The sequence below is a fragment of the Cydia pomonella genome, chromosome 5, assembly GCF_033807575.1.
Source record: "Cydia pomonella isolate Wapato2018A chromosome 5, ilCydPomo1, whole genome shotgun sequence".
NCBI lineage: Eukaryota > Metazoa > Arthropoda > Insecta > Lepidoptera > Tortricidae > Cydia > Cydia pomonella.
The window spans coordinates 19624784-19652762 of NC_084707.1; the positions used below are offsets into that span (position 1 = coordinate 19624784).

General features: G+C 37.0%; 2 protein-coding genes across 5 annotated transcripts in view; one reads left to right on the plus strand and one right to left on the minus strand.

The window, feature by feature from the left end:
• Positions 1-8349, plus strand: part of LOC133518028 (alpha-tocopherol transfer protein-like) — a 35348-nt gene extending 26999 nt beyond the window's left edge. For both annotated transcript variants that reach the window (XM_061851571.1, XM_061851572.1), the window contains exons 3-7: positions 2757-2851; positions 3452-3605; positions 5340-5533; positions 6412-6673; positions 7051-8349. In XM_061851571.1, coding sequence (XP_061707555.1) covers positions 2757-2851; positions 3452-3605; positions 5340-5533; positions 6412-6673; positions 7051-7082 — 737 coding nt within the window. In that variant the 3' untranslated portion in view covers positions 7083-8349. The remainder of the gene's footprint in view (positions 1-2756; positions 2852-3451; positions 3606-5339; positions 5534-6411; positions 6674-7050) is intronic.
• On the minus strand, positions 8345-27624 carry LOC133518030 (alpha-tocopherol transfer protein-like). Of its 3 annotated transcripts, none has more exons than XM_061851576.1 (7): positions 27389-27624; positions 24288-24382; positions 23626-23779; positions 14363-14556; positions 13123-13269; positions 11329-11443; positions 8345-9776 (listed from the first exon to the last, which is right to left on the minus strand). In XM_061851576.1, exons 2-7 carry the CDS (start codon positions 24336-24338, stop codon positions 9730-9732), a joined length of 708 nt encoding a protein of 235 aa, XP_061707560.1. In that variant the 5' UTR covers positions 24339-24382; positions 27389-27624; the 3' UTR covers positions 8345-9729. The 3 variants fall into 3 exon arrangements, with proteins under 3 accessions (XP_061707560.1, XP_061707559.1, XP_061707562.1); XM_061851575.1 differs by lacking the exon at positions 27389-27624 and adding an exon at positions 27137-27382; XM_061851578.1 differs by lacking the exon at positions 27389-27624 and adding an exon at positions 24798-25111.
• Positions 27625-27979: the final 355 nt, after the last annotated feature.

The window sequence follows — 27979 nt, forward strand, 5'->3', positions numbered from 1 at the left end:
GTATTTTTTTATAACTTTTTTGATTTTATGGGATTCCTATACTGATAAATTGAATAAATAACGATAAATCACATTAAACATTGACAGCACGTGCCCTAACTGTACAAAAAAATTGCAATCATAGCAGAAAACAAAGTTTAGTTTCTACTCCATTTTGCCAGTCTACAACAACTTGCGTATCCACTCGAGCTTAAGGTTATTCAGGAGCACTTTGTCCTCATTGAAGCATTCTGGCGCTTTTTTATAAATATGAAAATAACTGTCTGTCTGTTTTTCTGTTACCTCTTCACGCTTAAACCGCTAAAACAATTTAGATAAAATTTGGAATGAAGATAGTGTGAGTCCAAAGGAAGGATGTATAATAAGTATGATAATTTCTTATCACGGAAATCATTATGCCACTCAGACGAAGCCTTGCGCAGAAATAATAAATATGATTTGGTCGTGTTTGTACACAAATTTCCTCTATGTACTTACTGTACCTATATATTACGATTACCTGCTGCCACCCGTAGGGAAGATATCCCAAAAACGGCAGTTCGCGTAAGACAAGCAAGCTAGCTACCTACTCAAATTGTTCCCGTCACAAACTTTCAACCCCTTTTTAACCCTATTAAGGGATGAGTTTTCAAAAACGCTGTACATATATATATATATATATATATATATATATATATATATATATATATATATATATATATATATATATAACGATTACCTGTTGCTACCCAGAGGGAAGAAAAGGGCAGCCGGCCTAAGATGAGCAGGCTAGCTAATAGCTACCTACTTAAATATTTTCTGTTACAAACTTTCAACCCTTTTTTAACTCTATTAAGGGATGAATTTTCAAAAACGCGGTACCCATATGTAACGATTACCTGTTGCCACCCGGAGAGAAGATATCCCAATAATAACCGGCCAAGAGCATGTCGGGCCACGCTCAGTGTAGGGTTCCGTAGTTACTCTTCCGTCACAATAAGCTAAACTGGAGCTTAAAGTATAGTAAATTGTTAACCAAGGGATGAAACGGTACTTTTCACCTGAGTTAAACAAATAGGCAAATTTGCATAATCAGTACCTAATTAAAATAAGTCTTTTTACTATGAAGGGAAAACTTTTTGCGATAACTCAAAAACAGCTAAACTGATCATGTCCGCTATAGTTTTCATTTAATGTCTTTCTTAAGCTCTACTTCCACAATTTTTTTCATATTTTTTGGACCTATGGTTCAAAAGTTAGAGGGGGGGGACACATTTTTTTTTCTTTCGGAGCGATTATCTCCGAATATATTCACTTTATCAAAAAATGTTTCTTGAAAACCCCTATTAGTTTTGAAAGACCTTTCCAACGATACCCCACACTCTAGGGTTAAAGCGAAAAAAAAATTCACCCCCACTTTACCTGTAGGGGAGGTACCCTAAAAAAAATTAAATTTTTAGATTTTATTGTACGACTTTCTCGGCTTTATTGATTTATATATCCATGCCAAATTTCAGCTTTCTAGCACTAACGACCACGGAGCAAATCCTCGGACAGACAGACAGACAGACAGACAGACGGACATGGCGAAACTATAAGGGTTCCGTTTTATGCCATTTGGCTACGGAACCCTAAAAAGGGCAGCCAGCCGAAGACGAGCAGGCTAGCTAATAGCTACCTACTCAAATCGTTCTCATTACAAACTTTCAACCCCTTTTTAACCCTATTAAGGGATGAATTTTCAAAAACGCGGTACCTATATATAAGGATTACCTGTTGGCACCGAGTAGGAAGATATCCCAATAAGAGCAGCCGGCCTAAGACGAGCAGGCTAGCTAATAGCTACCTACTCAAATCGTTCCCATTACAAACTTTCAAACCCTTTTTGATGAATTTACAAAAACACTGTGCCTATATATAACGATTACCTGTTGCCACCCAGAGCCAAGATATCCCAAAAAGAGCAGCCGGCCTAAGATGAGAATACTATCTAATAGGTACCTACCTACTATGATTATTAGTAAGAATGTGTGAATGCGTAAACTTGGCCCGACTCTCGATCAGTCACAGGTCACAGGCAGAGAGTTCGTCACGGTGACGCAAGCGTTTGCACACAACAATAGCCTTTGTTAGTAAACGATACATGAAAAAAATGTTATGCCAGATCTGACTATGAATATACTTTGAATTAGGAATATATTTGAGACACCGGTGCCGTTAAGATAGAACATTCTTATGGTAGATGCATGTTGGTTAATAATGTTAATATCAATAGGATATTTGACTACTAATCAAATCAGTTTCTTTTTTCGAACTGTCAAAACGATTTGCCACTATGGAATTTACATGAAATACTAGCAAATGACGTCACGGTCAACTTACCAACTCTTTATAGTTCTATACAATTTATAAAATAGAAATTGTGTCTAAAAATATTTCTGTCTACGTTTTTCTATGAATGTTTTGGTGTTTTTTTTTAATACAGTCAACATCGCTATTTGAACGTTATTCCAAAAAGGCGCAAGTTTAAGCTTTCCCGAAGCGGTGAAATTTGCCAGTTTTCCCTCTATGTTTAAAAAATTTTTGCATCGCTTATATACGTATCTACTCGATGAAAAAAAAAACGCAATTTATATTATTACTTACTTAGTTTCACTATTATTCAATAGGTACGTTTTGCCGCGTCATTTGTAGGTAGGTCACAATGGAACTCTAAAGATAGGCTAACGATCGTCTAAAAATGCCTTATTCCTAATTTTCTAAATGTATTGTTACAGCGGACAAAGAGTTACACGTGCCGCTGGAAAGTGACGCCTGGCTGGTTAGATTTTTGCGACCGTGCAAGTTCTACCCTGAAAGTGCATATGAGCTGGTAAACATCCCTTTTTTCAACTACATAACGTAGACTAACTTCTTACACATAAATAGTTGCAAACCTACACCTAAAATAACTAGCAACTTGTAACGGCATTCTCACTCTGTCTCACTTTCCTGAGATTAAGAGGAAAGAGGACGGCCGCTTCTCTATACAAACGTAGCCCCCATTTTCCTCTTTGGATATTGACATTTTGAAAAATATTTTTAAATAATTTGATATACATTAACCATAACATTAACTATGTAAAAATTAGGAGCGAAGAACAGATTTCGTACAAATTTTTAAATGCACATATACATCTTATATTATAAATTCTTAAAAAATCAAACGTAAGGGCATAGCTGTGGTATCTATGCAATAAATTGTGTAAAAATGTTACAATAATGTTAATACTCGTATCCAGAGAGAAAAATGAGGACTACGTTTGTATGAAAAGGCGATTTCGCACGGGGCCTCCACTTTCGTCTTAAGGAGGGTATTTCTGACGTTACAAGGAGTAGCCAGGTCAGTTTGTGCTAGCTAACTTTAGGCATACTTCAATGTTTTTTCATAAATATATATATTATAAATATAATAGCATTACTAACTTTCCAGATCAAGCGTTACTACGACTTCAAGGTGAAGCACGCGAAGCACTACGATGGCCTGATGCCCAGCAAAGAGCAGAACATCTTTTACCAGGACATCCTGGCGGTGCTGCCAACGCGCGATCAGCTGGGCCGGCGTATTCTTGTCGTCGAGTTGGGCAGTAAGTGACATACAGTACAGTATAGTAGTTCTATTATCGCTGCCCAAGACATCTTGATCGTGCTAACTTGACCGATTCTCTGTTGACTTTAGCAGTCAATAGCTTTAGCAGCAAAAATTGTGGCTTTCCACAGAGAAGGGTAAGCTTTATTTGCAATAAGGACGTTTCTATCAGAATTTCTGTTGGAATTTCAGATGGAAAAGTCCTTTTTTATATACTTCGTCGGTGGCAAACAAGCATACGGCCCGCCTGATGGTAAGCAGTCTCCGTAGCCTATGTACGCCTGCAACTCCAGAGGAGTTACATGCGCGTTGCCGACCCTAAGACTCCGCACCCTCGTTGAGCACTGGCAACCTTATTGCACTTGAAGCATAACGACCCTTCTGTGATGGAAAGCTACAATTGGTCTCATACCCTTTCAATTGCTATGCAAAGATAAATCCCGAGCTTATAAATTTCCCATTTGAGTTATATTTGCTCACATACAAAGTCAATTTGTTAGATAAACATGTGTCGTACAATGTAAAGCGAGTAATTTCCAATAAACATAGAGTCGGTACAGACGAATAATTATACCGTTATTTATTTATTTAAACGTTATTGCACAAATAAAGAAAAATCTACAAATGGCGGACTTAATGCCAAAAGCCAGTCAACCATTGGGTCAAACAAAGACATTTGTATATGCTGGCGCAGGAGAAATAATTAACTAACAAGGAAAAATTTTAGCGTGAAGTCAATGTCTACTTATATAATGTATAAAAGATAGACATTTAATTATGTACATATACCTGATAGCGAAAGTTATTTAAATTATTCAGGCAGAAGATGCTTGCAAACTAGTCTTTTGAAAACGGGTTTGCTTGGGGCTTGTCGAAGAAACGGAGATCGTTCGATCGTTATTATTTTTATTATTCGTACACCTTGTCTTGTGTGCACCGTCATAGTCATAATGCTGTATTTAAGTATTTAGGTATGTCCTTGCCAGTTTCCTTCTATGACAGCGCTAAGATATGTGTTCCCTGCATTACATAACAGTTCAATATTTTTGCTTGTAATAGGTAGTTTATTTAGTTAGGTATATCAAAGCCATAATTTTACCGACACGCTTGCTGGTGAAGTAAATTACTCATTTTATGTCGTCAGATGCAACCTTTGTACATTTTTATATTAAACGTCACCTAGTTAATCTCCATTAAAGTACCTAATACTTATCTGGGGTCTTTGACATGGTAGTTACATATGATTACTACTTAAACACATATGACTTGTGATATAATAACACGATTCGTTGTCATACATTGACGTCATTCCCATTATTCCTAAACAATTGGTGACATGGCACAATAGCTAAATTTATTATTACAACGTAGAAATTTAAGCTTTTGTCATGATTCAGATTAAAAGTTCTTAATAAGAGTTGTGACTGACGTTATAATGGCAACCACACGTACTTAGGTAGCTAACTTTAGTGTGGGCATTTTTCAGTTCGATTTTATAAGCGTTATATTTATGAGAGATATCTTTATAACCGCAACTATCACTAAAATTTGAGCAACAAGGTTATTAAACACCAGTCACTAGACATCTTCGGAATCCTCTCCAAACTTACCAACTTCTGATGAAACTTTGTTATTTGTCGAAAGTGTTATCTTTAGGAAATTTTTAAACCTTTTTTGTTTAATATTTTTGCTGACGATGATATTAATTAAAGTAAATGTTTGTACCTATCAGAACGCTGGAAGCCAAGTAAATGCACGCTGGACGAGGCTTTCAAAGGCTGTGTTCTGTTCCTCGAAGCTGCAATGATGGAGCCAGTGTCACAGATATGCGGCGCGCAGGTCATCATGGACATGGAGGGGCTGTCGATGCAGCAGGTCTGGCAGTTCACACCGCAGTTTGCTAAGCGGCTACTAGACTGGCTTCAGGTTAGATACCTATACTTTACAGCACATATTTAAATATATTTATACCGGGTCTGTGACAATCTCCACCCGGCATTTGCTGCTGGTCTGTTTAGAATCCTCGAAACAGGGCGAAACATGTGGTGCGAAATTCGACATAAATGACGTGAATGGCTCGATATAAATATATTTTAATCGTATGTCTACTTCTCACGGGTTTGTTTTATTTTAAGGCACAGTATAGGTAATAGTATATTACATACGTAATAGGGCAGTAAAGTAAAAAATCTCTGAGTCGAAACCGAGTAGAAGTAGTGTAGACACAAACATGTGATCTGAGGCTTTCTTATTTCATTTTTTAAATTTGTAATATATAACGTATGGTTTGCAAATTCATTATTTAATTACCCTTCAAGTTTGATTACTCCTATCCACTTATGATTCTATTGTCATGATAATCGTTGTCAATCTTTTTGAGCCATTCATGAATAAACAATGCTTATGCGTTGTTTTTGCAAACTGTACACAACTACACGCTTTGTTTTGCTTGCCTTTGCTAAAGATTTTTTTTACCTATACAGCTCGCTCTTTTCCTCTTACACTTACGCATAGTTAGGTAATATTATTGTAATAATACATACCTACCTACTAAGTTGAACTCACCAAATGATTTACGGAGCACTCCGGACAATTTTCCTTGTGTGGAGATGACCTGATCGGTTATATTATGAAACGTTAGTGTATTTTAGCCTTTAGGCTTAGTATAATTGTTTGTTAAGTTTGATCTTGAATTATTTATAAGAGTATTATATAGTCACTAATTTACAGTATTGATTTACTTATGCGATGCGAGGAAAAAATGATCGTTATAAATCTTTAGAAATATTTCTTTACATTTTCAGGAAAGTATACCTCTGCGAATCAAAGGCGTGTTCATAGTGAACCAGCCGTACATCTTCAACATGGTGTTCCAACTGTTCAAGCCGTTCCTCAAGGAGAAGCTGCGGTCGCGGCTGATCTTCGTGGGCAAGGACTGGGAGCTGCTGCACAAACACGTGACCCCCAAGTGCCTGCCGGAGGCGTACGGTGGCACGCTCAGCATCCCCAAGGTCACCGGCCCGCAGTGGCTGGAGCTGCTCATGATGTGTGATAAGGAATTTAGTGGTAAGTAATTCAATGGGTAGAATTGACAAATATTGACTTATAGTAGACCCCTAGTAGCTTACAAAATCTTGAATGAGACTTACAAATGAAAAGATTACAGAAACACTTGTTTAAACGGTATAATCGCATCCATAGGGTGTTGTATTTAGAATTACACGAAGATCAATTAGCGATCAATTATCACGGTCAACCTATCGAAAATTTTGCCAGCGGGGGGATTAGTTGCAAACTTCACATACAACTTGATTTACTTCGCGAATCACTGCGACTGGTAAATATCAAATGACGTTTAATACATGAGATCCTAGAGACAAATTAATACTATCTCGGCTTCCAACCTCGAACCTTTATTTACCATATTATTTTCTTTGTTTCAGCCATCGCATCGTACGGGTATGTGAAAAAGTAATTGGTGTATGCCTGGCATCAAACGTGTAGTGATTATTGATTAAAACTATAAAACCAATCGGACACTTATTCGCTTATAATGTAAGCTGTGAAACGTTAGTATGGCCCCATTCCTTAGGTCATATTGTGTGATGATCAACGCGTTGAAAAAATAAAATTATATAGTAAATATTGTAAATTAATCAAGACATCACAGATGTCCGGAAGTACGTAGGAGGGGTTGTTTGTTCCGAATTATATTTGGTAGTTGAATAAAGTGCTTGATAAGTACAAACATAATTATCTAGAAGTTGCCTTAATTAGATACGATGCAGTAAATTTTACTCGCACTTACTAGTATTATAGGTATATTTTATTTACGTACGATATTGCCGTGCTTGATTCTAGCTTTTGAGTATAAATTTCGTTAACTACTTTACAATTGCTCGCTGTTGATCGACTTTTTGAAATATTTTTAGTTATTATAATTATATTTGATACATTTTCGCATTTATAATTTAATTTATCATAATTACATCACAATTAGTTATGTGAAAATATATTTCAAATTAAATGGCAATTTCGTACATAAAGCCGTAATACTGTCTAGAACTTTATAAGGACGAGGTCACCCCTCGACCTGCCTTGCCGCTATGCATTCCTGAATTATGGTTCTCTTGAACATGTGCCAATAAGACTGACTAATTACTAGATTTGTCTATTCTATTTCAATTTCTTATTGGTACTAACTTTCAAACCATAATTGTCTACGTTAACTACCTGTTTATTGTTATTCTAAGCCTACTATTTGTGATTTTTATTGATAAGTATTTTTTTATATCGCGACATTCACAGAGGTAATGTTAGTGTTGATATCTATTTAGAGAAGATCACGTGGTTATGTCACTCATTTATTCTACTGTATATATACAAATGATATTATTATAGTATTCTGGGTCGTTGATAGAAAACTGTGTATTTACTTTATCACTCAATTTAAACAAATAATAAAGCAACACTGTGATAAGTTAATATTTTATGAGCCGATGATGACTTAAATGTTTAAATTGGTAAGTTCATATAAATCCATGACAGAGTATCTTCTGTAATTGTTATTAGTAAAATATTATATATTTATGGAATGTACACATATTTTTAGAAATGCAATTTAACAAGGAATGTTTTTTGGAATTCGAGTTCGGAAGTGAGACTAACTTTTTTAAAAAGGGAGAGTAATTGTTATTGTTTATCTAGAATTATTTAAAATAATAAAACGAAGGTGCATCCTTTTCTATTTGTTTTATTATGAATTTATTGAATTTTTAATAAGTATGTACATATGTTTAAAACAAAATACTAAAACAAAACACAAGCTTTCCAAATGATCACATAACATGGAGGTAACTATTAATATTAATAGGTAAGTACCTACACAACAGATGTTGCTAATCTGTCTTCTTCTTCTTCCTCGCGTTTTCCCGGCATTTTTCCAGGGCTCATGGGAGCCTGGGGACCGCTTGACAAGTAATCCCAAGATTTGGCGTAGGCACTAGTTTTTACGAAAGCGACTGCCATCTGACCTTCCAACCCAGAGGGTAAACTAGGCCTTGTTGGGATTAGTCCGGTTTCCTCACGATGTTTTCCTTCACCGAAAAGCGACTGGTAAATATCAAATGATATTTCGTACATAAGTTCCGAAAAACTCATTGGTACGAGCCGGGTTTGAACCCGCGACCGCCTGATTGCAAGTCGCACGCTCTTACCGCTAGGCCACCAGCGCTTCAGATGTTGCTAATTTGTGAAAATCAGGTCACATCAACAGAATAGCAGCTTGTATCATTTTTTTGGTCTGATACTGCGTTTTCCTGTGAGCAAACCTAATACCTCATGACACAGTGCTATTCTAAGTAGTAGGTACTTAGTCCTCCATGTGGAATGTAGGTATGGTAAATGTCACATTGCTGTGGCAGTTTATCTATAAAAATGTATTATGGAAAAAATAATATACCTATTTATAATATTACCGTAATTCTCCCTAAAGTTTTATCCTAATATCACCTGCCATTAAACCTAATAAAGGTATGTTTCTTTTAACCATATATTTTGTACAACAAAGAGCAGAACTGGAAATATATCCGACTCTTGCCAGAAACTTGCACCCTAAGTATGTGTAAAGCTGGCCATACACACTAGGGTATGCCTGCGCAGTTTTACCAACTGCAAAGGAGCGTATGTGGCATTCGACAGTTTCCTAAACAACGTTACCTGTGCAGCTGAAATGTACAGGCAAAACTGTGTGTATAGCCAGCTTAACATGCACGTATGACAACATTTGACAACGACAGCATATGTAATTAGCATAGTTTACCTACATTAAACGTAAGCTTGTGCCGTACTTAAGGGTGCAACCAATCACATTTAGATCGTTCATCTCTAGTTCTCAATGAATCAAACTACGAGGTTGTCTGGCAAACGACATTGTTTTCATGAGACCAACGACTCTGAATGATTTCACCCTATTCCCTGCCCTAGTCCCTGAGAATGACGCATTTACAGAAAATATACACAACATAGGTACTTTTATTTGTGGACCCACATCCTTATTTATCCTATTAACTAACGATATGTGAATATTTACTAAAAAGTAAATAAGTACCCTATGACGTATATTATTTGCGATTTTCATTGATCTTCACATAGCCATAGGAGTTAGCCTCTGAAACAAAAACATCCGGATAAAAACAAAGTTGGTAATAAGTATACAGTAAGTATCATAAGTTAACATTTTGTTCAATGAATACAATCGTACCTGAGTAAAGAGTCGCCTTTTACTGCAATATTGGGACCGTACGAAGTACATGGTGGGGGTAAGTAAAGCGATCCCAGCGTATAAGGTGGTAAAAATTAGAACTAACTGCGGATAGCCTATATATTACACAGATATCTTTAACAGTTCGGACAAGTTATACGGCTCGAAATGAAACTCTACGGCTCTGTATGAAATGCTGAATATAACTAACTAACTAACTAACTGCTTTGGCTCAGCGATCCAAAAAGAATCTTGGCCTCCGAAACGAGAGAACGCCACCTGTCCCGATCCAGCGCGGTTTCCTGCCATGAATTGGCATTCAGCCGACGCAGGTCAGCCTCCACGATATCACACCAGCGGTACCTGGGGCGCCCGATCAATATAACTAGCGTATTTAATTTGATAATTATTAATACTGTATCCGTGTAAACAGCTTTGCAAATGCCACATATTATGTGATCTTTTTCTAGAAGTTATGAATGGGTATAGTAAGTTATCCTTAAAAGATAGACATTCAACATCGCGGACTTTTTTGTAGATTCATAAATGAGAGACAACCCCACCATACATTGTGTTGTTATAGCTCAAACGGATATGGCAGCGTTTTCGATTAAAGCTCCTAGCTTATGTGATTTTTTCCGACAATATCGTTATATTTCAACTAATTTACACACAATCTTAACTACTTATATAACTTAACCTTCCTCAAGAATCACTCTATCGATAGATGAAAGTCATATGAAAATCCGTTAAGTAGTTTTTAGTTTTCGAGTTGGTTTAGAAGGGAATTGTCGTTTTCCCCAAGGCTGCTAGGTTGCGTGACAGTCGTGCACATAGCGAATAGATTTAAATGCTTTATTCGATATAAATGTGATCAATCATATGCTGAGTCCTTAAGTGCAGAACAGAAACTTGCTTAAGCATAGATAAATAAGTAAGCATTCTGTTCATCTGCATTTTCCAAAAGCAGCTCACCGGTAAGCATAGCACCGAGATAAAAACGTAGTATTAACCGAGTTTTGCGAAAACTATATAAGATTTAAGCTTAATAATTTATTACGTTTTCAGCAAGTTCTAAACTTATTAGCAATACGTTTTACATCGTTTTACCATACCTCCCATACAACTTAATATTATTCTATGGAGAAAACTGAGCATTACGAGTATATGCTTACATATTTCCCTATGGCTTAAGTATGCACATTTGAGTTTTCCCTACTTGTTTAATATTAGGATCATTCTACGAAAATTTCATTCCCCTGGACATACCTATTTGCAAATTCCCAAGAAATTCCGCTTTATTAGCGTCTCATTTTTGGTTACTTTGTAACTCGTGCCTGGTTCCATCTACAACCAAAATATAAGCGGAATTTCCTGATGATTTACGAATAGTTATAGCCAGAGGAATGAGAGTTCAATGACCCAATTTGCCAGCCCTGTTGAAGTATAGCAGACTTACCTTTAAAGCCATCCTCGTAATGTGACAGCATTTTCCAAAGCAGCTCACCGGTAACCTCCATCTCGGGCAGCGAACCACCGTGGCGCGGACGCAGCGCTTTGCCGTCCACGTGTGCCTTTAAGAGAAAACAATTTATTAGGTGAATTCATTTAGTTTCTATATGACTGAATTATTATTAAATCGAATTGATGCTCGTGCTATAACGAGGCTCCGGAGTTTTCATAGCACGGTAAGACGTAAAAGTGAGCTATGGAGTCGATATTAATAACATTAAAATTAAGTAGTCATACTCATCCTCATTCTCATTCAGTAATTTTTACATATTTGTACCCAAATATTTTGTGTATTATTTGAAAATTACGTTTTATTGGAATTGTAATCAAATTTTAACTTTTAAAAAGTAAATGGAATTTGTAAAATGTCCATTAATATATAAATATGTTTAACTATGTAACTAAGATAAAATATAGCAAGAACTATAAATTTTTAATAAATTAAACAATAATTATAAAAGGGAAGTAATTAAATGATCAGTCGTTTATAAAACTGTCCTGCAAAAAAAATTGTCATTAAATCATTTGGACAGCATTCAAACATTTTGCTGGCAATAAATAAACTGTCAACATTATAAAAAATATCGATCTGATTGTGTTATAATTTATCTGCTTAATAAAGAGTTGTGCTGCAAAAAGATTATTTGGTCTGCAAGATTTAAAAATTGGTTGGTAGAAAAGACATGTCTCTAAGCAGTTGAATTGAGACGTATGCGTAAAGGAATGGTAATCTGATATGATAAGATGGCTAGCGTTTGATTTGAAAATTCGGCAGAGCTGCAGGCGGAGCGAAATCAGCCCGTAGGTCACGTCACCAAAATCTCAAGGTCACCAAAATGTCAACGTCATCTAAAATCGAATCACAGCACCCCACTATCCAGGTGGTCTTGTCTGTCCTACCCCTAGAGAGCAATTGCTAAAACGGAGGCGCGGAGGGAGATCAGCCCTTACCCGCTGTGACGGAGCGCGGGAACCAGTGAGGCGAGCGGCTGAGGCTGAAGCTGTGGAGCCGAGTGTAGTGACCGTGCTTCGTCACGCGAGGGCGGAAGGACTACTTTTCCGCAGCACCGGACCTACCCAGATCCAACAGCTTTACCCAGCCGCAGTTGCGTCCCGGCCCCTTTACCCGTCACCGTACCGTCCATATTGTACATTTTTACCCTTGAATACACCCGCTCCAACAAAGATCTAGTTGCGCACATTTTGTGAATGGACAGTGAGTTTTTTGAAGGACAAAATCTAAGGGAAATCATCAAAGATGCCAAAAAAAATTATTGTTTAAAAAATCAGCTGATTAGCAAAGTTAGGTTGGTGAGACATTTGCTGACCAACTGATTTGTAATCCAAAATGAAATAACCTAACTATAATTTAGGAGAACCTAAAGAATTATCGAATTTGTACGATAACCCTAGAAAGCCTGTTTAATTTGCTTGAAAAGCAACCACATTGCAAATAAATGCAAGTCTTTCCCAAAGCTGTGACTTGTAAATTTTAATTGTTTTAAATATATTTTATGTGCTTCGTTTATCAAGTGTTTCAATAAATATCGCGAGTTCATTACATCTGACGGCCTTCACAGACCGACCGACCGACCTTTTAATTACTTAGAAGCAAATGCTAAGAATTTTTATAAAGGAATTTCAGGCCAAAATATCTGGGTGAGAATGAGGATGAGTATATGACTTTAATTTTAACCTTAATATCGACTCCATAGCTCACTTTGGCATCGGAACGGCATACCTTAAGGGAGTTCATGTTGTTGCCGTGGAAGTGTATGCGCGAGCGCAACTTCTCGCGCAGGAACGGCTTGAACAGCGCGAACACCATATTGAACACGTACGGCTGGTACACGATGTGCACCGCTTTTAATCGGATTGGAGTACAGTCCTGAAATAAACACAATTGTCATTAAGTAATATTATTATTTGTTTTATACGCTTGACGGTAAACTATTAAGGGTAGCCTATAGACACTTTCATCCACATGGGTTACACGTAGGGGGTCAAAAATCAATAAATGTTTCAAAATAGTTTGAGTATTGTGGACAGCGACAGACATATTTCAAAGATAAACAGGCCAATTCGAGTTTTAGTTATTAAATCTCATTCCAATATGATACTCAACTGATACTGATCTGTCAGTGTCAAATGTGACGGTGACGGATTTGGATTCAAGTTTCAGTTATTATTAAAGATCTCATTCCAATTTCATACTGATCTGTCACTGTCAAAAGTGACGTTTTTGGTTGAAGGTTGACATAATGCACAATTCAGCCATAGCAGGTCCTCTTAAAGAGATTGGAACCATCTCATGTTGAAATGATGTTAGATCCATGTTAGATCAGTATCACATTATATTGTTGGAATAGGCATGTAACGGCTTGACGCGCAACAATCAAAGTCACGGCCTGAATTACTGCCTTCAAAGTTATTCGCTAATGTTAGAATCGTGTAAACAGTTACAACGGACGTCGTAATGACGTAAATGTGCAATTACATAAGATGAGGTCCTGGGTATAAGGTTCAAGCCATATTTTATGGATTTTCTAAGAAGCAAGAGTGAAGGTTGTGGCTGTGAGTCACATGTCACAAACACGTAGGTGCCTACTGGATTTATGATACAATTGCCTGACAGATAAAAAAAACCTTTTTACAAAGAACCTTTAGCAAACGCTTGGTATACAACAAATTTTATACCAAGCGTTTGCTAAAAAAGCGTAAACGTAAGCGTAAGCATAAGCGTAAGCGTGTAAAATTACAAAAAAGACATGAAAGAAAAAATCGAAGTTATATGGACTTTTGACTGGACTAAGAAAAAACGGGCACCTAAGAGTTTCCGAGAAACAGGATACTTTATTTTTTTCTGCTTTCAATATGATTTATTTTGAGAAAATGTATACCACATGCACATACACAGTGCACCATGCGGCTTTCATTAGTAAACAAACCCCCAACACCGCTCAGTAAAGGGCAAACTATACCTGCACCCAGTCGACGACCATCTTGGCGAAAGAGGGCGTGAACTGCAGCACGTGGCTAAGGGACAGCCCCTGCATGTCCATGATAACGATGACGCCAGAGACCTGCGTGCGCGGCTCCGTCATGGCCGCTTCCAGGCCCAACTGCACGCCGCGGAACACTTCGGATAGAGGCACCGCACGAGGGTCCCAGCCCTCTGAAACATGAAATAGGTGGGTCAATATTATTTTCGCTGTCTTGTTTCTGACCACTCTGTCACACTTGTATTTTTGTCTTTTGTCAAATAAATAAAAAAGATGTGTGATAAAAAAAACTAAATTTCACCCCATGCAAAAAGCTCCACTCCGTCACATTTTTTGGGACAAAAAACAATACAACGAAAAGAATTTTGAGCCTGGTATTATAAAATATTTTAACTTGTTATTTGTTTACGTACAAGTACAATGTATAAATAAATAAATAAATAAATATTATAGGACATTATTACACAAATTGACTAAGTCCCACAGTAAGCTCAATAAGGCTTGTATTGAGGGTACTTAGACAACGATATATATAATATATATAAATACTTAAATACATAGAAAACACCCATGACTCAGGAACAAATATCCATGCTCATCACACGAAATATTGAAACATTTATGCGATGTATATACCTCAAGTTAACATTAAGACTAAAGTTCATCAGTGAGATGGACATCAAATTATGCAATTATGTTCCCACTCGCATAAGAAAATAATCAACATCAGCTTACGTCGGATTTCCTGCGTCTAATAGTTGACCCCAGGGTTAGTAATTAACTATGTCACTAAGGTAGGTATAGTTATAGCGTTTTTTTTTTCATACATATGCTCTGAAATTCAAAGACAGAGCGGCGTTAGGTTAATTAGTTTAATCTCTTGAAAGAACGTCGTGAATTATCATATAAAATAGGTTTGTACTTTGAGCTCATATTACATCAGGTTGCCCCGGAATACTGGTATACATGGTATACATAATATTATAGGACATTATTACACAAATTGACTAAGTCCCACGGTAAGCTCAATAAAGGTGACAGTCCATTTCCAACTGCAGCTGCACTACCGTTGCGACATTACTGGTGCGACATTACTGCAGCGGCCGACTGCTGCTGTTTGCGGCGTGCAGTCGCGGCAGCGTTCGTCAGTTGATTGCCAAATTCAATGAATAATGTCACTGTCAGACGTATAAATAAAATTACTAATTTACTTATTTGTATTTTTTACGAGAAGAAGTAAGTGACGATAATGCTACATGGTACACGAAAACGAAAAACAGTTTGCCTTTGTACAAAAGTCACATTCAGTCGAAGGCAGCTACGCAATATTATTAAAAAACCAGATATTGTTGGTGATCGTTTGTTTGCCGATTAAATGAATAACAATTTAACTTCAAATTGAAGAAATACAACCAAATTACTCGAATTAAATGAATGCAGAGGAGAAATATTTCTTCACTTAAGGTAAGTTAACATTTTGAAATTATCTTCCCCATCCTCTTGACTAAATGCGTGACCACTGCACACAGCAACCCGACGAGAGCGGGACTCATATTGCTCGTGATGGATACGGTATGCGCACTTGATCCACTTGCATCACGTGATGCAGCCAAATCCAGCCGGTGGTGTCTGCACGTTTTTGGTGGCCTAGTACCGCCTGGATGTAGAAGTCTGCGATAAACGTCCCCTCAAAAAGCTAGGTAGGCTCTTTTATCTCGGGTTTACTTTATTTTTGCAAAGGGATTCGTGGGTTTCGGAGATGGCGATGCGACAAAATAAATTCTCCAATGCAGTCGTTCAGTGTTAGCAAAATATTACAGATTTATCTTTCTGAGTTTTCATATTAAACCAATCTTTCATTAGTTACCTAAAAGTAAAGAATAAACGATTTGTAAGAGCTATAATTACGCAATTTACACTTAATATTGTCCAGTTTCCTATTTCAAACTAAAGCACAAATTTAAATCTTATAATCGCTCTTGTGTTGCAGGTGTCCATGGGCGACGGCACTCGTGGTCGTGGCAGATACAGTGTATGACTAGACCATATAAAACTTGATGGGCGAGACAAGAAATCCTTTATGAAGAAAGCTATTTACGTTAGCCAAGGGGTTGATAGAAAGAATATTTAATAAATTAATCGGAATAATAAATATTTTCCTCGTGATGGTGTGATAAAATAAATTCGTGTTGCGCTCTGTAGCAAAGTTTGTTTAACCCTCATGCCTTGAAGTCCCCGCAACTGTCAATACAATTTTATTTTAAAACCGTTGTCGCTTCTCTTGTGGTTCAATTTTGTAATTTTTCTTACGTTTGAGTATCTATATGCTACCATGAGGTGTTAAACAACAACTTTGCCTTTTGTATTTCTAGGTAATACAACTGAATTATTGCTTCTTTTATCTCAAAAATGGCTTTGAAATGACAAAGTGAGAAAGTGTCACGATATTATACACCGTGGGCTGGTAAAACCTGATAGTTTTAAAGTTGTAGGTATTCTTAATCGCATTTAGAGGCTAAAATATCATACAAATTTTCTGTAATCGGTCTTCTTTCAGAGATAATGGCAATTCTTGCGAAAATTTGTTTCTGCTATAACTTTGTGAAAAACGCCTTTTTCGCTGCGGCGCTGCCTCTGTGTGACTTGGTTTAGTCATACCTTCTGACAAACATTACTCAACTAAAAAGAACACTCGCAATTTTGATCTATAGATGAATTAAGAAAACTTTAACTGTAGAAAGAAATAACGTGCTGTGTGCAGAAAATGGCTTTTAAATCGGCTAAAAAAAAACAGAACATTTTTTTTTCCGAATTTTACTAAACATTTTTTGATCCTCAGGAATGCGTGGTTAAGATCTGTCGGATTTTACCAACCCACGGTGTATATAATATGATATTACGACACTTTCACATTTTATCACGCCAAATTCACTGTGCCACGGTACTGTCAGCGAGAATTCAGTAATTAATCCTGTTAAATATAAGCGTCACTGAAACTCCTAAGCACGCCTTTAACTCCAGAAGTGATACATGCGCGTTGCCGACCCTTTAAAAACCTGTACACTTCTTTTTTCAAGAACCCCTACTGTAGACCTACAGAAAAACCTCGGCAGGGAGCTCATATTAAAGCCGGAGCGCCCGCGGGAGGAAATTCCTCTTAAGCCGCACAGTGCGCGACCATTGTTGCCACTAAAAAATGTAATCTACTGTGGTTTCGTAGTATCCTAACACAAATATAGAGGATACAGAGTAAGCTATTTCATTCAAAACATTTTCTCAGTCAAAATTTGGAAAAAGAGAGAAAGAGGAAAGAGAGAGGAAATTGCATACGACCACTCCGTTCAGTATTAGAATCATCATAGAAATATTATGTTGTCACATTTTTATGCTATGTGTACATAATTGTACGATAATGGTTAGCATACCTACATCGATCTTATTCTAACACATAAGTGCGTCCTGTAATTTAGTAGTAGTAGTAGTAAAACTTTTTATTGTACAAAAATGAACACAAAACAGGAAAAAGCGGCCAAGTGCGAGTCGGACTCGCGCATGAAGGGTTCCGTACAATTTAAGACGTATTAAAAAAAATCTTCTTATTAGATCTTGTTCAACATTTTACACTTTGGACACACATTTTACCACTTTGGAAGTGTCTCTCGCGCAAACTATTCAGTTTAGAAAAAAATGATATTAGGAACCTAAATATCATTTTTGAAGACCTATCCATAGATACCCCACACGTATATGTTTGATGAATTTTTTTTTTTTTTAATTTTATGACGTATTAAAAAAAAACTACTCACTAGATCTCGTTCAAACCAATTTTCGGTGGAAGTTTGCATGGTAATGTATATCATATATTTATTTTAGATTTTTCATTTTGTTATTTTAGAAGTTACAGGGGGGGGGGGGACACTTTTTTTCACTTTGGAAGGTTCTCTCGCGCAAACTATTCAGTTTAGAAAAAAATGATATTAGAAACCTTAATATCATTTTTGAAGACCTATCCATAGATACCCCACACGTATGGGTATGATGAAAAAAAAAATTTTTAAATTTCATGACGTTTTAAAAAAAAACTACTTACTAGATCTCGTTCAAACCAATTTTCGGTGGAAGTTTACATGGCAATGTATATCATATATTTTTTTTAGATTTTTCATTTTGTTATTTTAGAAGTTACAGGGGGGGGGACACACTTTTTTTCACTTTGGAAGGTTCTCTCGCGCAAACTATTCAGTTTAGAAAAAAATGATATTAGAAACCTTAATATCATTTTTGAAGACCTATCCATAGATACCCCACACGTATGGGTATGATGAAAAAAAATTTTTTTTTTTTTAATTTCATGACGTTTTAAAAAAAAACTACTTACTAGATCTCGTTCAAACCAATTTTCGGTGGAAGTTTACATGGCAATGTATATCATATATTTTTTTTAGATTTTTCATGCTGTTATTTTAGAAGTTACGGGGGGGGACACACTTTTTACCACTTTGGAAGTGTCTCTCGCGCAAACTATTCAGTTTAGAAAAAAATGATATTAGAAACCTCAATATCATTTTTGAAGACCTATCCATAGATACCCCACACGTATGGGTTTGATGAAAAAAGATTTTTTGAGTTTCAGTTCTAAGTATGGGGAACCCCCAAAATTTATTGTTTTTTTTCTATTTTTGTGTGAAAATCTTAATGCGGTTCATAGAATACATCCACTTACTAAGTTTGAACAGTACAGCTCTTATAGTTTCGGAAAAAAGTGGCTGTGACAGAATCGGACAGACAGACGGACATGACGAATCTATAAGGGTTCCGTTTTTTGCCATTTGGCTACGGAACCCTAAAAAACACTCATCATTAATACAAAGGCGAACTAGTTTTCCTCTGTATCCTGATACAGAGGAACTACCGCGAAACACAGAAACTATCGGGGTTGTCTATCCACGGGTGTAATAAACTCCTTATATTGTAGTGGTTATATCCTCTTTGCTTAGAGCTTCTAATATCTGTGACCAAAGACATTTCTGTAAAGATTTGACGTGCGGTTTGCAGTTGCGGTCGTATGTACACGAAACACTAAAAATCACCATGCTACGTGCAGTCGGTCTTGTCATCATTTTACTATGGAATTTGACAATAACACTGACGTATTCAGGCCGCTGCAGTAATGTCGGAGCAGTAGTGCAGCTGCGGTCGGAAATACGTTAAAATTACCATATTACGTGCAGTCGGTACCGTCATTGATTTTACTATGGAAATTGACAATAACACCGACACGATCAGGCCGTTGCAGTAATGTCGGAGCAGTAGTGCAGCTGCGGTCAGAAATGGACTGTCACCTTAAAGGTGACAGTCCATTTCCAACTGCAGCTGCACTACCGTTGCGACATTACTGGTGCGACATTACTGCAGCGGCCGACTGCTGCTGTTTGCGGCGTGCAGTCGCGGCAGCGTTCGTCAGTTGATTGCCAAATTCAATGAATAATGTCACTGTCAGACGTATAAATAAAATTACTAATTTACTTATTTGTATTTTTTACGAGAAGAAGTAAGTGACGATAATGCTACATGGTACACGAAAACGAAAAACAGTTTGCCTTTGTACAAAAGTCACATTCAGTCGAAGGCAGCTACGCAATATTATTAAAAAACCAGATATTGTTGGTGATCGTTTGTTTGCCGATTAAATGAATAACAATTTAACTTCAAATTGAAGAAATACAACCAAATTACTCGAATTAAATGAATGCAGAGGAGAAATATTTCTTCACTTAAGGTAAGTTAACATTTTGAAATTATCTTCCCCATCCTCTTGACTAAATGCGTGACCACTGCACACAGCAACCCGACGAGAGCGGGACTCATATTGCTCGTGATGGATACGGTATGCGCACTTGATCCACTTGCATCACGTGATGCAGCCAAATCCAGCCGGTGGTGTCTGCACGTTTTTGGTGGCCTAGTACCGCCTGGATGTAGAAGTCTGCGATAAACGTCCCCTCAAAAAGCTAGGTAGGCTCTTTTATCTCGGGTTTACTTTATTTTTGCAAAGGGATTCGTGGGTTTCGGAGATGGCGATGCGACAAAATAAATTCTCCAATGCAGTCGTTCAGTGTTAGCAAAATATTACAGATTTATCTTTCTGAGTTTTCATATTAAACCAATCTTTCATTAGTTACCTAAAAGTAAAGAATAAACGATTTGTAAGAGCTATAATTACGCAATTTACACTTAATATTGTCCAGTTTCCTATTTCAAACTAAAGCACAAATTTAAATCTTATAATCGCTCTTGTGTTGCAGGTGTCCATGGGCGACGGCACTCGTGGTCGTGGCAGATACAGTGTATGACTAGACCATATAAAACTTGATGGGCGAGACAAGAAATCCTTTATGAAGAAAGCTATTTACGTTAGCCAAGGGGCTGATAGAAAGAATATTTAATAAATTAATCGGAATAATAAATATTTTCCTCGTGATGGTGTGATAAAATAAATTCGTGTTGCGCTCTGTAGCAAAGTTTGTTTAACCCTCATGCCTTGAAGTCCCCGCAACTGTCAATACAATTTTATTTTAAAACCGTTGTCGCTTCTCTTGTGGTTCAATTTTGTAATTTTTCTTACGTTTGAGTATCTATATGCTACCATGAGGTGTTAAACAACAACTTTGCCTTTTGTATTTCTAGGTAATACAACTGAATTATTGCTTCTTTTATCTCAAAAATGGCTTTGAAATGACAAAGTGAGAAAGTGTCACGATATTATACACCGTGGGCTGGTAAAACCTGATAGTTTTAAAGTTGTAGGTATTCTTAATCGCATTTAGAGGCTAAAATATCATACAAATTTTCTGTAATCGGTCTTCTTTCAGAGATAATGGCAATTCTTGCGAAAATTTGTTTCTGCTATAACTTTGTGAAAAACGCCTTTTTCGCTGCGGCGCTGCCTCTGTGTGACTTGGTTTAGTCATACCTTCTGACAAACATTACTCAACTAAAAAGAACACTCGCAATTTTGATCTATAGATGAATTAAGAAAACTTTAACTGTAGAAAGAAATAACGTGCTGTGTGCAGAAAATGGCTTTTAAATCGGCTAAAAAAAAAACAGAACATTTTTTTTTCCGAATTTTACTAAACATTTTTTGATCCTCAGGAATGCGTGGTTAAGATCTGTCGGATTTTACCAACCCACGGTGTATATAATATGATATTACGACACTTTCACATTTTATCACGCCAAATTCACTGTGCCACGGTACTGTCAGCGAGAATTCAGTAATTAATCCTGTTAAATATAAGCGTCACTGAAACTCCTAAGCACGCCTTTAACTCCAGAAGTGATACATGCGCGTTGCCGACCCTTTAAAAACCTGTACACTTCTTTTTTCAAGAACCCCTACTGTAGACCTACAGAAAAACCTCGGCAGGGAGCTCATATTAAAGCCGGAGCGCCCGCGGGAGGAAATTCCTCTTAAGCCGCACAGTGCGCGACCATTGTTGCCACTAAAAAATGTAATCTACTGTGGTTTCGTAGTATCCTAACACAAATATAGTGGATACAGAGTAAGCTATTTCATTCAAAACATTTTCTCAGTCAAAATTTGGAAAAAGAGAGAAAGAGGAAAGAGAGAGGAAATTGCATACGACCACTCCGTTCAGTATTAGAATCATCATAGAAATATTATGTTGTCACATTTTTATGCTATGTGTACATAATTGTACGATAATGGTTAGCATACCTACATCGATCTTATTCTAACACATAAGTGCGTCCTGTAATTTAGTAGTAGTAGTAGTAAAACTTTTTATTGTACAAAAATGAACACAAAACAGGAAAAAAACACTCATCATTAATACAAAGGCGAACTAGTTTTCCTCTGTATCCTGATACAGAGGAACTACCGCGAAACACAGAAACTATCGGGGTTGTTTATCAGAGATCCTGAAGAGAGTGGAGAGGTTCAAATACCTGGGGCATATCCTTACAGAAGATCTGAAGGATGACCTAGACCTTGAGAGGGAGAGAAGGTCGATGGCGGTGCGTGGTAATATGATTGCCCGCAGATTTGCAAGGTGTAACGAACAAGTCAAAATGACGCTTTTTAAAGCATACTGTCAGACGTTCTACACCTGCAGTCTGTGGGTAAATTTTACCCAAAGGGCATACAACGCACTGAGGGTCCAGTATAACAATGTCTTGAGGATGCTGTTGCGACTGCCCAAGCACTGTAGTGCATCTAGCATGTTTGCGGAAGCGCGAAGTGATGACTTTTTCGCAATCAGACGCAAGCGTGTTGGATCATTACTTAGGCGAGTGCGTTGCAGTGGCAATAGCCTCCTCAGGACATTGTCGGAAAGCCTAGACTGCCCTACAACAAAATACTGGGTCGAAGTCGCCATTGGAAGGGCCAAATAGGAAGTTTTTTTTTTGTTTTTATTTGGTTTTTGTTTTTATTTTATGTGTTTTCTCAAACTAACATAGTTATTAAGTCTAGAGTATAAGTACTAACATAATATGGATCTTTGATCTGAAATAAATAATTTTTATTTTATTTTATTTATTTTATTTATTATCCACGGGTGTAATAAACTCCTTATATTGTAGTGGTTATATCCTCTTTGCTTAGAGCTTCTAATATCTGTGACCAAAGACATTTCTGTAAAGATTTGACGTGCGGTTTGCAGTTGCGGTCGTATGTACACGAAACACTAAAAATCACCATGCTACGTGCAGTCGGTCTTGTCATCATTTTACTATGGAATTTGACAATAACACTGACGTATTCAGGCCGCTGCAGTAATGTCGGAGCAGTAGTGCAGCTGCGGTCGGAAATACGTTAAAATTACCATATTACGTGCAGTCGGTACCGTCATTGATTTTACTATGGAAATTGACAATAACACCGACACGATCAGGCCGTTGCAGTAATGTCGGAGCAGTAGTGCAGCTGCGGTCAGAAATGGACTGTCACCTTAAGGCTTGTTTTGCAGGTACTTATACAACGATATATATATTATATACATGTTTATAATTACTTAAATACGTAGAAAACATCCATGACTCAGGAACAAATATCCATGCTCAACACACGAATAAATGCCCTTACCAGGATTTTAACCCAGGACCATCGGCTTCATAGGCAGGGTCACTATACCCATTAGGCCAGTCAGTTTTATCTTAAAAGTCAACAGAAAGAATTCACAAAAAATATGTAATACGTATAATAACAATTAACTTACTGCCAGATTCGACGAACATGATGCGCCGACCATGCTGGTCGCGCGGCGCTAAAATAGATATGATAGAGTGGTCGAAGGCGGCTCGCACCACCGACGGCATCAGGTCGTGGCAGTAGGTTTCATGCGCTTGGCGGAATTTGTAGAATGCTTGTATCTGAAATTTGCATTAAAATAACAATGTCATCTACAGAGTGTTCGATCAAGAGAATACAAATATGTGAAAACCAAAATCTCTCTTGCAAATTGCAATATCAAGTAGTCTTAATCAAATACTTGTTTTCCAAAATTTTGCATGAATTAGGTTCTAAATAGGTAGTTTAAACAAAATTACATCATACCAAATATCGGGCTACACAAGCGAGATCGCAAGCAACTTAGTCAGTGTCTTATATAAGTAACCCATGGAAATACATTTCGCAAACCATAATTTGATAGCGCAAGAATGGACCATTAGGTAAATATTAGCGTATCCGAATCTCTTAAGTTTATTCGATACAAAGGTATGGAGCAATCACAGTGGGTCATTATAAGAAGACTATCGATTGCTTGGCAACAACAAAGTTTGATTCCGCAACCGATGAACGATTCACTATTGTCTGCACCCTTAAAGCGGGTACTTAACATTATGTTTTATGTAATTATATTTTATATGGGATACCAACCTTCTTTAGAGCACTATCTGCATAAAATTTGCAAGGCCTTAGGAATTTCATCAGAAAGTCATCATTGTCAATAGGAATGTTAAGGTTTTTTTCACCTGTAAAAAATAAAAATAACATATTAAACAGTACAATCCAGTCTTCTGATTTATATTTTTACGAAATACGAGTAAGTTTGAATCAGCAACCTCTTACATAAAGTAGCAAATAATCTATCATATTTTTCTGATACATTTGCGTAATTTATTTTGTTATTTTTTTAAACGGCTTTAGCGATATCAATGAAATTAGGGTAGGGTACATTTTTAAAATAGTAGTTTGCCCGAGTTTTCGCGGTAACCCGGTGGGTATTGAATAAGTGAAATGTGAAAATCTTGGTCTCGTTCCCTGAGTGGACCGAGCCCCGCTATGCGCTCCTATTTCTGGACTGTTTCCCTTTCGGACATCTGAAGAAACACCTAGCGAAGGTTCGTTGAATGTTGCTTCAGATGGATGGTAGGATAGGTATCCTACCTATCTATTGGTTTAATGTGACCACCGTCAAAACATCACACAGGAACATTACGATCTGCCTGACTTTACGATCGGCCACCGACATATACACAACGAATTTGTCTCCCCAGAGTCCCCATACAGCGCTTCGAACAAGTGCGTTAAGCGACAAAAGACGGTGCAACTCTTCCTGTTCACATTCCAACCCCACGTGACTTCCTTAATTGGCATGAATAAATATAGAAGACTAAAATGGAGATGACTTTCAATGTGAAAACTAATGAATAAATGAATCCTTACAAAGTCATCTGTCACCTACCGATAAGCTCAAATGTTCCTAATTATACCTACATAAAACCTACAATAAACAACAGGTCAAGGGCAGAGTTTTACGAGTAATGTTAGTGCCACAATGCACAAACAGATTATGCTATAATTAGTACTTTGTTCGTTTCATCGTTTCCGCGTTAGGTATTGTTCTGATCGTTCGGTGCTCTACTTATAGAGCTGTTGCGTGCACTTAGGGTACGTAGAGCAAGATCAAGGTCCGAATGGTCGTATCATTGTACTTATAATATTGACATCAGAAAACTGTATCCTTTTAATTCCTCAAGTAATTGATTAGCACCTACGATAGTCATAAATTACATCTTCACTAGGCACGTGATATACGTGTATGTTTGCGGCGACGTCTTTCAAGGTTGCGAGTGACAAGAGTATGTTTTTGTTAATAACACAAAAACTGCAGAATCAGACGATTTTATTTACCTATTTACTTTTTCTCTGTCATCAGTACATATAATTAATAAAATTAAGAAAAGAATGAACCGGTTATTTTATACTTTGCAAAAATTGTCTAGTCTTAACTTAAGTAGGTACTCAAGTACAACGTATTAAATATTGTAAAAATATCCCACAGTTTTACCGACTCTTCGCTGCCAATAGGCCAATTAAATTAGATCCAAAAATTGCGTTATGACGAAATATTCCCAGCAAGCTGGAAATCATTAAATAGATTCATTTGGTCCTAAAATCATTAGGTACTCGCTAAATCGAGCTACTTTTACTATGGGAATAACTCCGAAACGCGTTTTTTTTTTTGCTTTTCCATAGATAACATTGCATCTGATCAGCCAAAATGTATGAATAAGATTAAACTAATTCTATGGATTCCACTCACGTGTTTTTAGTCACTCGCGCGACATATTTCGGAGAGTCTAGGTCTCCTTTCAACACACAAAACGGGGCTAGGTAGATTAGTGTACGATTGTCCACGGGCCCTAGCAGGCAACTGTTGACACGTATAATGTAAAAATAGACCACCTTTGTATGTACACAGTTATACAATAAAATTCTATTCTATTCTATTCTATTCTATTCTATTCTATTCTATTCTATTCTATTCTATTCTATTCTATTCTATTTTATTCTATTCTATAATATTTATTTATTTGTCTCTCAACAAAGGATAAAGTTTTTAGGTGAATATGGTTTATCCTCGTCTAGAGTCGATTTTCTCTACAAATACACGGTGCCAGTGAGGAAACGGAAAGATTTTAACACTATATTCCAGACCGCATGTAGAGACGAAAATTTCATATAAACTTTTTTTTTTCGCCTACTTTCAGTGTTTTTTAACTTTTTTTTATTGTGTTTCAGTGCATAACGCCTTTTTGATGGCGATGTCGCCACTATGGGACCTAGTCTACTAGACGTCCTTATTAACAGATATCAAAGTGACAAGGAACGCTTTAAATAGATTAGTTTTTTACGAAAAGAAATGTACCTATTCATATGAATCCATAAATTTTCCAAGAACATGTACTTATTATGTATAAAAACATACAAAAAGTAAAATAAAAACGAAAAAAAAACTTTTTTTTTGGCAGAATTGACTTAAATTTGTAGAAGATTGTTTCCTTCTTATGACCTCAGGAAGACGTGGTTAATTTTTTCCCGTGTCCACGGGCACCTTGTATATTTTGGGTCTCGTTGGAGATAGGCAAGCATCATTAGGGGCTATCGCTGCCAAACGACAAATTGGTTTTGAAATGAGGACGAAACAATAGACGCGGATATTAACCTCTTCAATTCCTATCTAGTTATCGTCTAGACAATAAAGTAGCCAATTGAGCATTTAATTATTTTGTAAAGAATGTGACTCATCAAATATTATTTTTAGGTACCTACCTATAGTTCAGGTACCATCAAAACCTGAAAAACTTTCTTGATTTAGTTCATTTTAGAATTATTCCAAAATACTTACATGAATGTATCTACTACGTCAACTTTCTAAAATTATAGCTTAAATTGGCTATATTTTTTAATATTTTGTTTTTTCCATATATAAGATTATTTACCTTTTAATAGTTCCCTTAGTTCTCGTAAAGCTTTCGCAACAACTTCGGGCGTCTCCCGTAATTCGGTCTCTGCCTTTTCTGTGTAAAACTTTTCCTTGATGGGCCAATTCTCGAGTTGGATCTTATTGTCTCCCCACATCACGAACGGCGTACCATTTTCTTCATATTGCAAATCCATTTTAGTTGCAACGGAAAAATACTAAGTTTCGAAAGTTTAAATTATACCGTAAACTGAGTGAGCGTACAACTTACACAGCCGCTGGACCTAAATGTCCCTTCACCGACACTTGGACGTCTAAACACGTACACTTTAGGATATATTTAGGTCATACTTCTGAGAAACTAAATATTTTTGGCACCAGTTTATGTAAGGATAAAGTAAGAAGTGATCCAACCGGTTCGTCTGTGCAGTGAAGATTGCCGAGACGTCGTGGTCGCGGAGCGTCGTCCGCGCGCGGCCTAGCACTGGCCGGTGCGTGCTCTTAACGGTACCCTGCCACTTCCATGGCACCAGAACTCATTTACGTAGGTGAGCTTACCACACTAACTCATATATCCAGATCTAATGTATGTCAAGCTTCCTTAATCTCCGATAAACAGTGCACCTAATGCCACAGTGACGAATGAGGAATGGTGATTTCACGGAAATGCATATTATATTGTTTCCTTCTATAAATATAATCCTATATTACAAATGATAAGGTAAAAATTTAACCACATAACTAATTATTGTCATGAAGACACTAGAGGAGAGTGTAACGTTAGCTCGGTGCCAAGAATGGTGGGCAACGCAATGTAACACCTCCGGAGATGAAGGCGTCCATAGGGTACGGAGATCGCTTA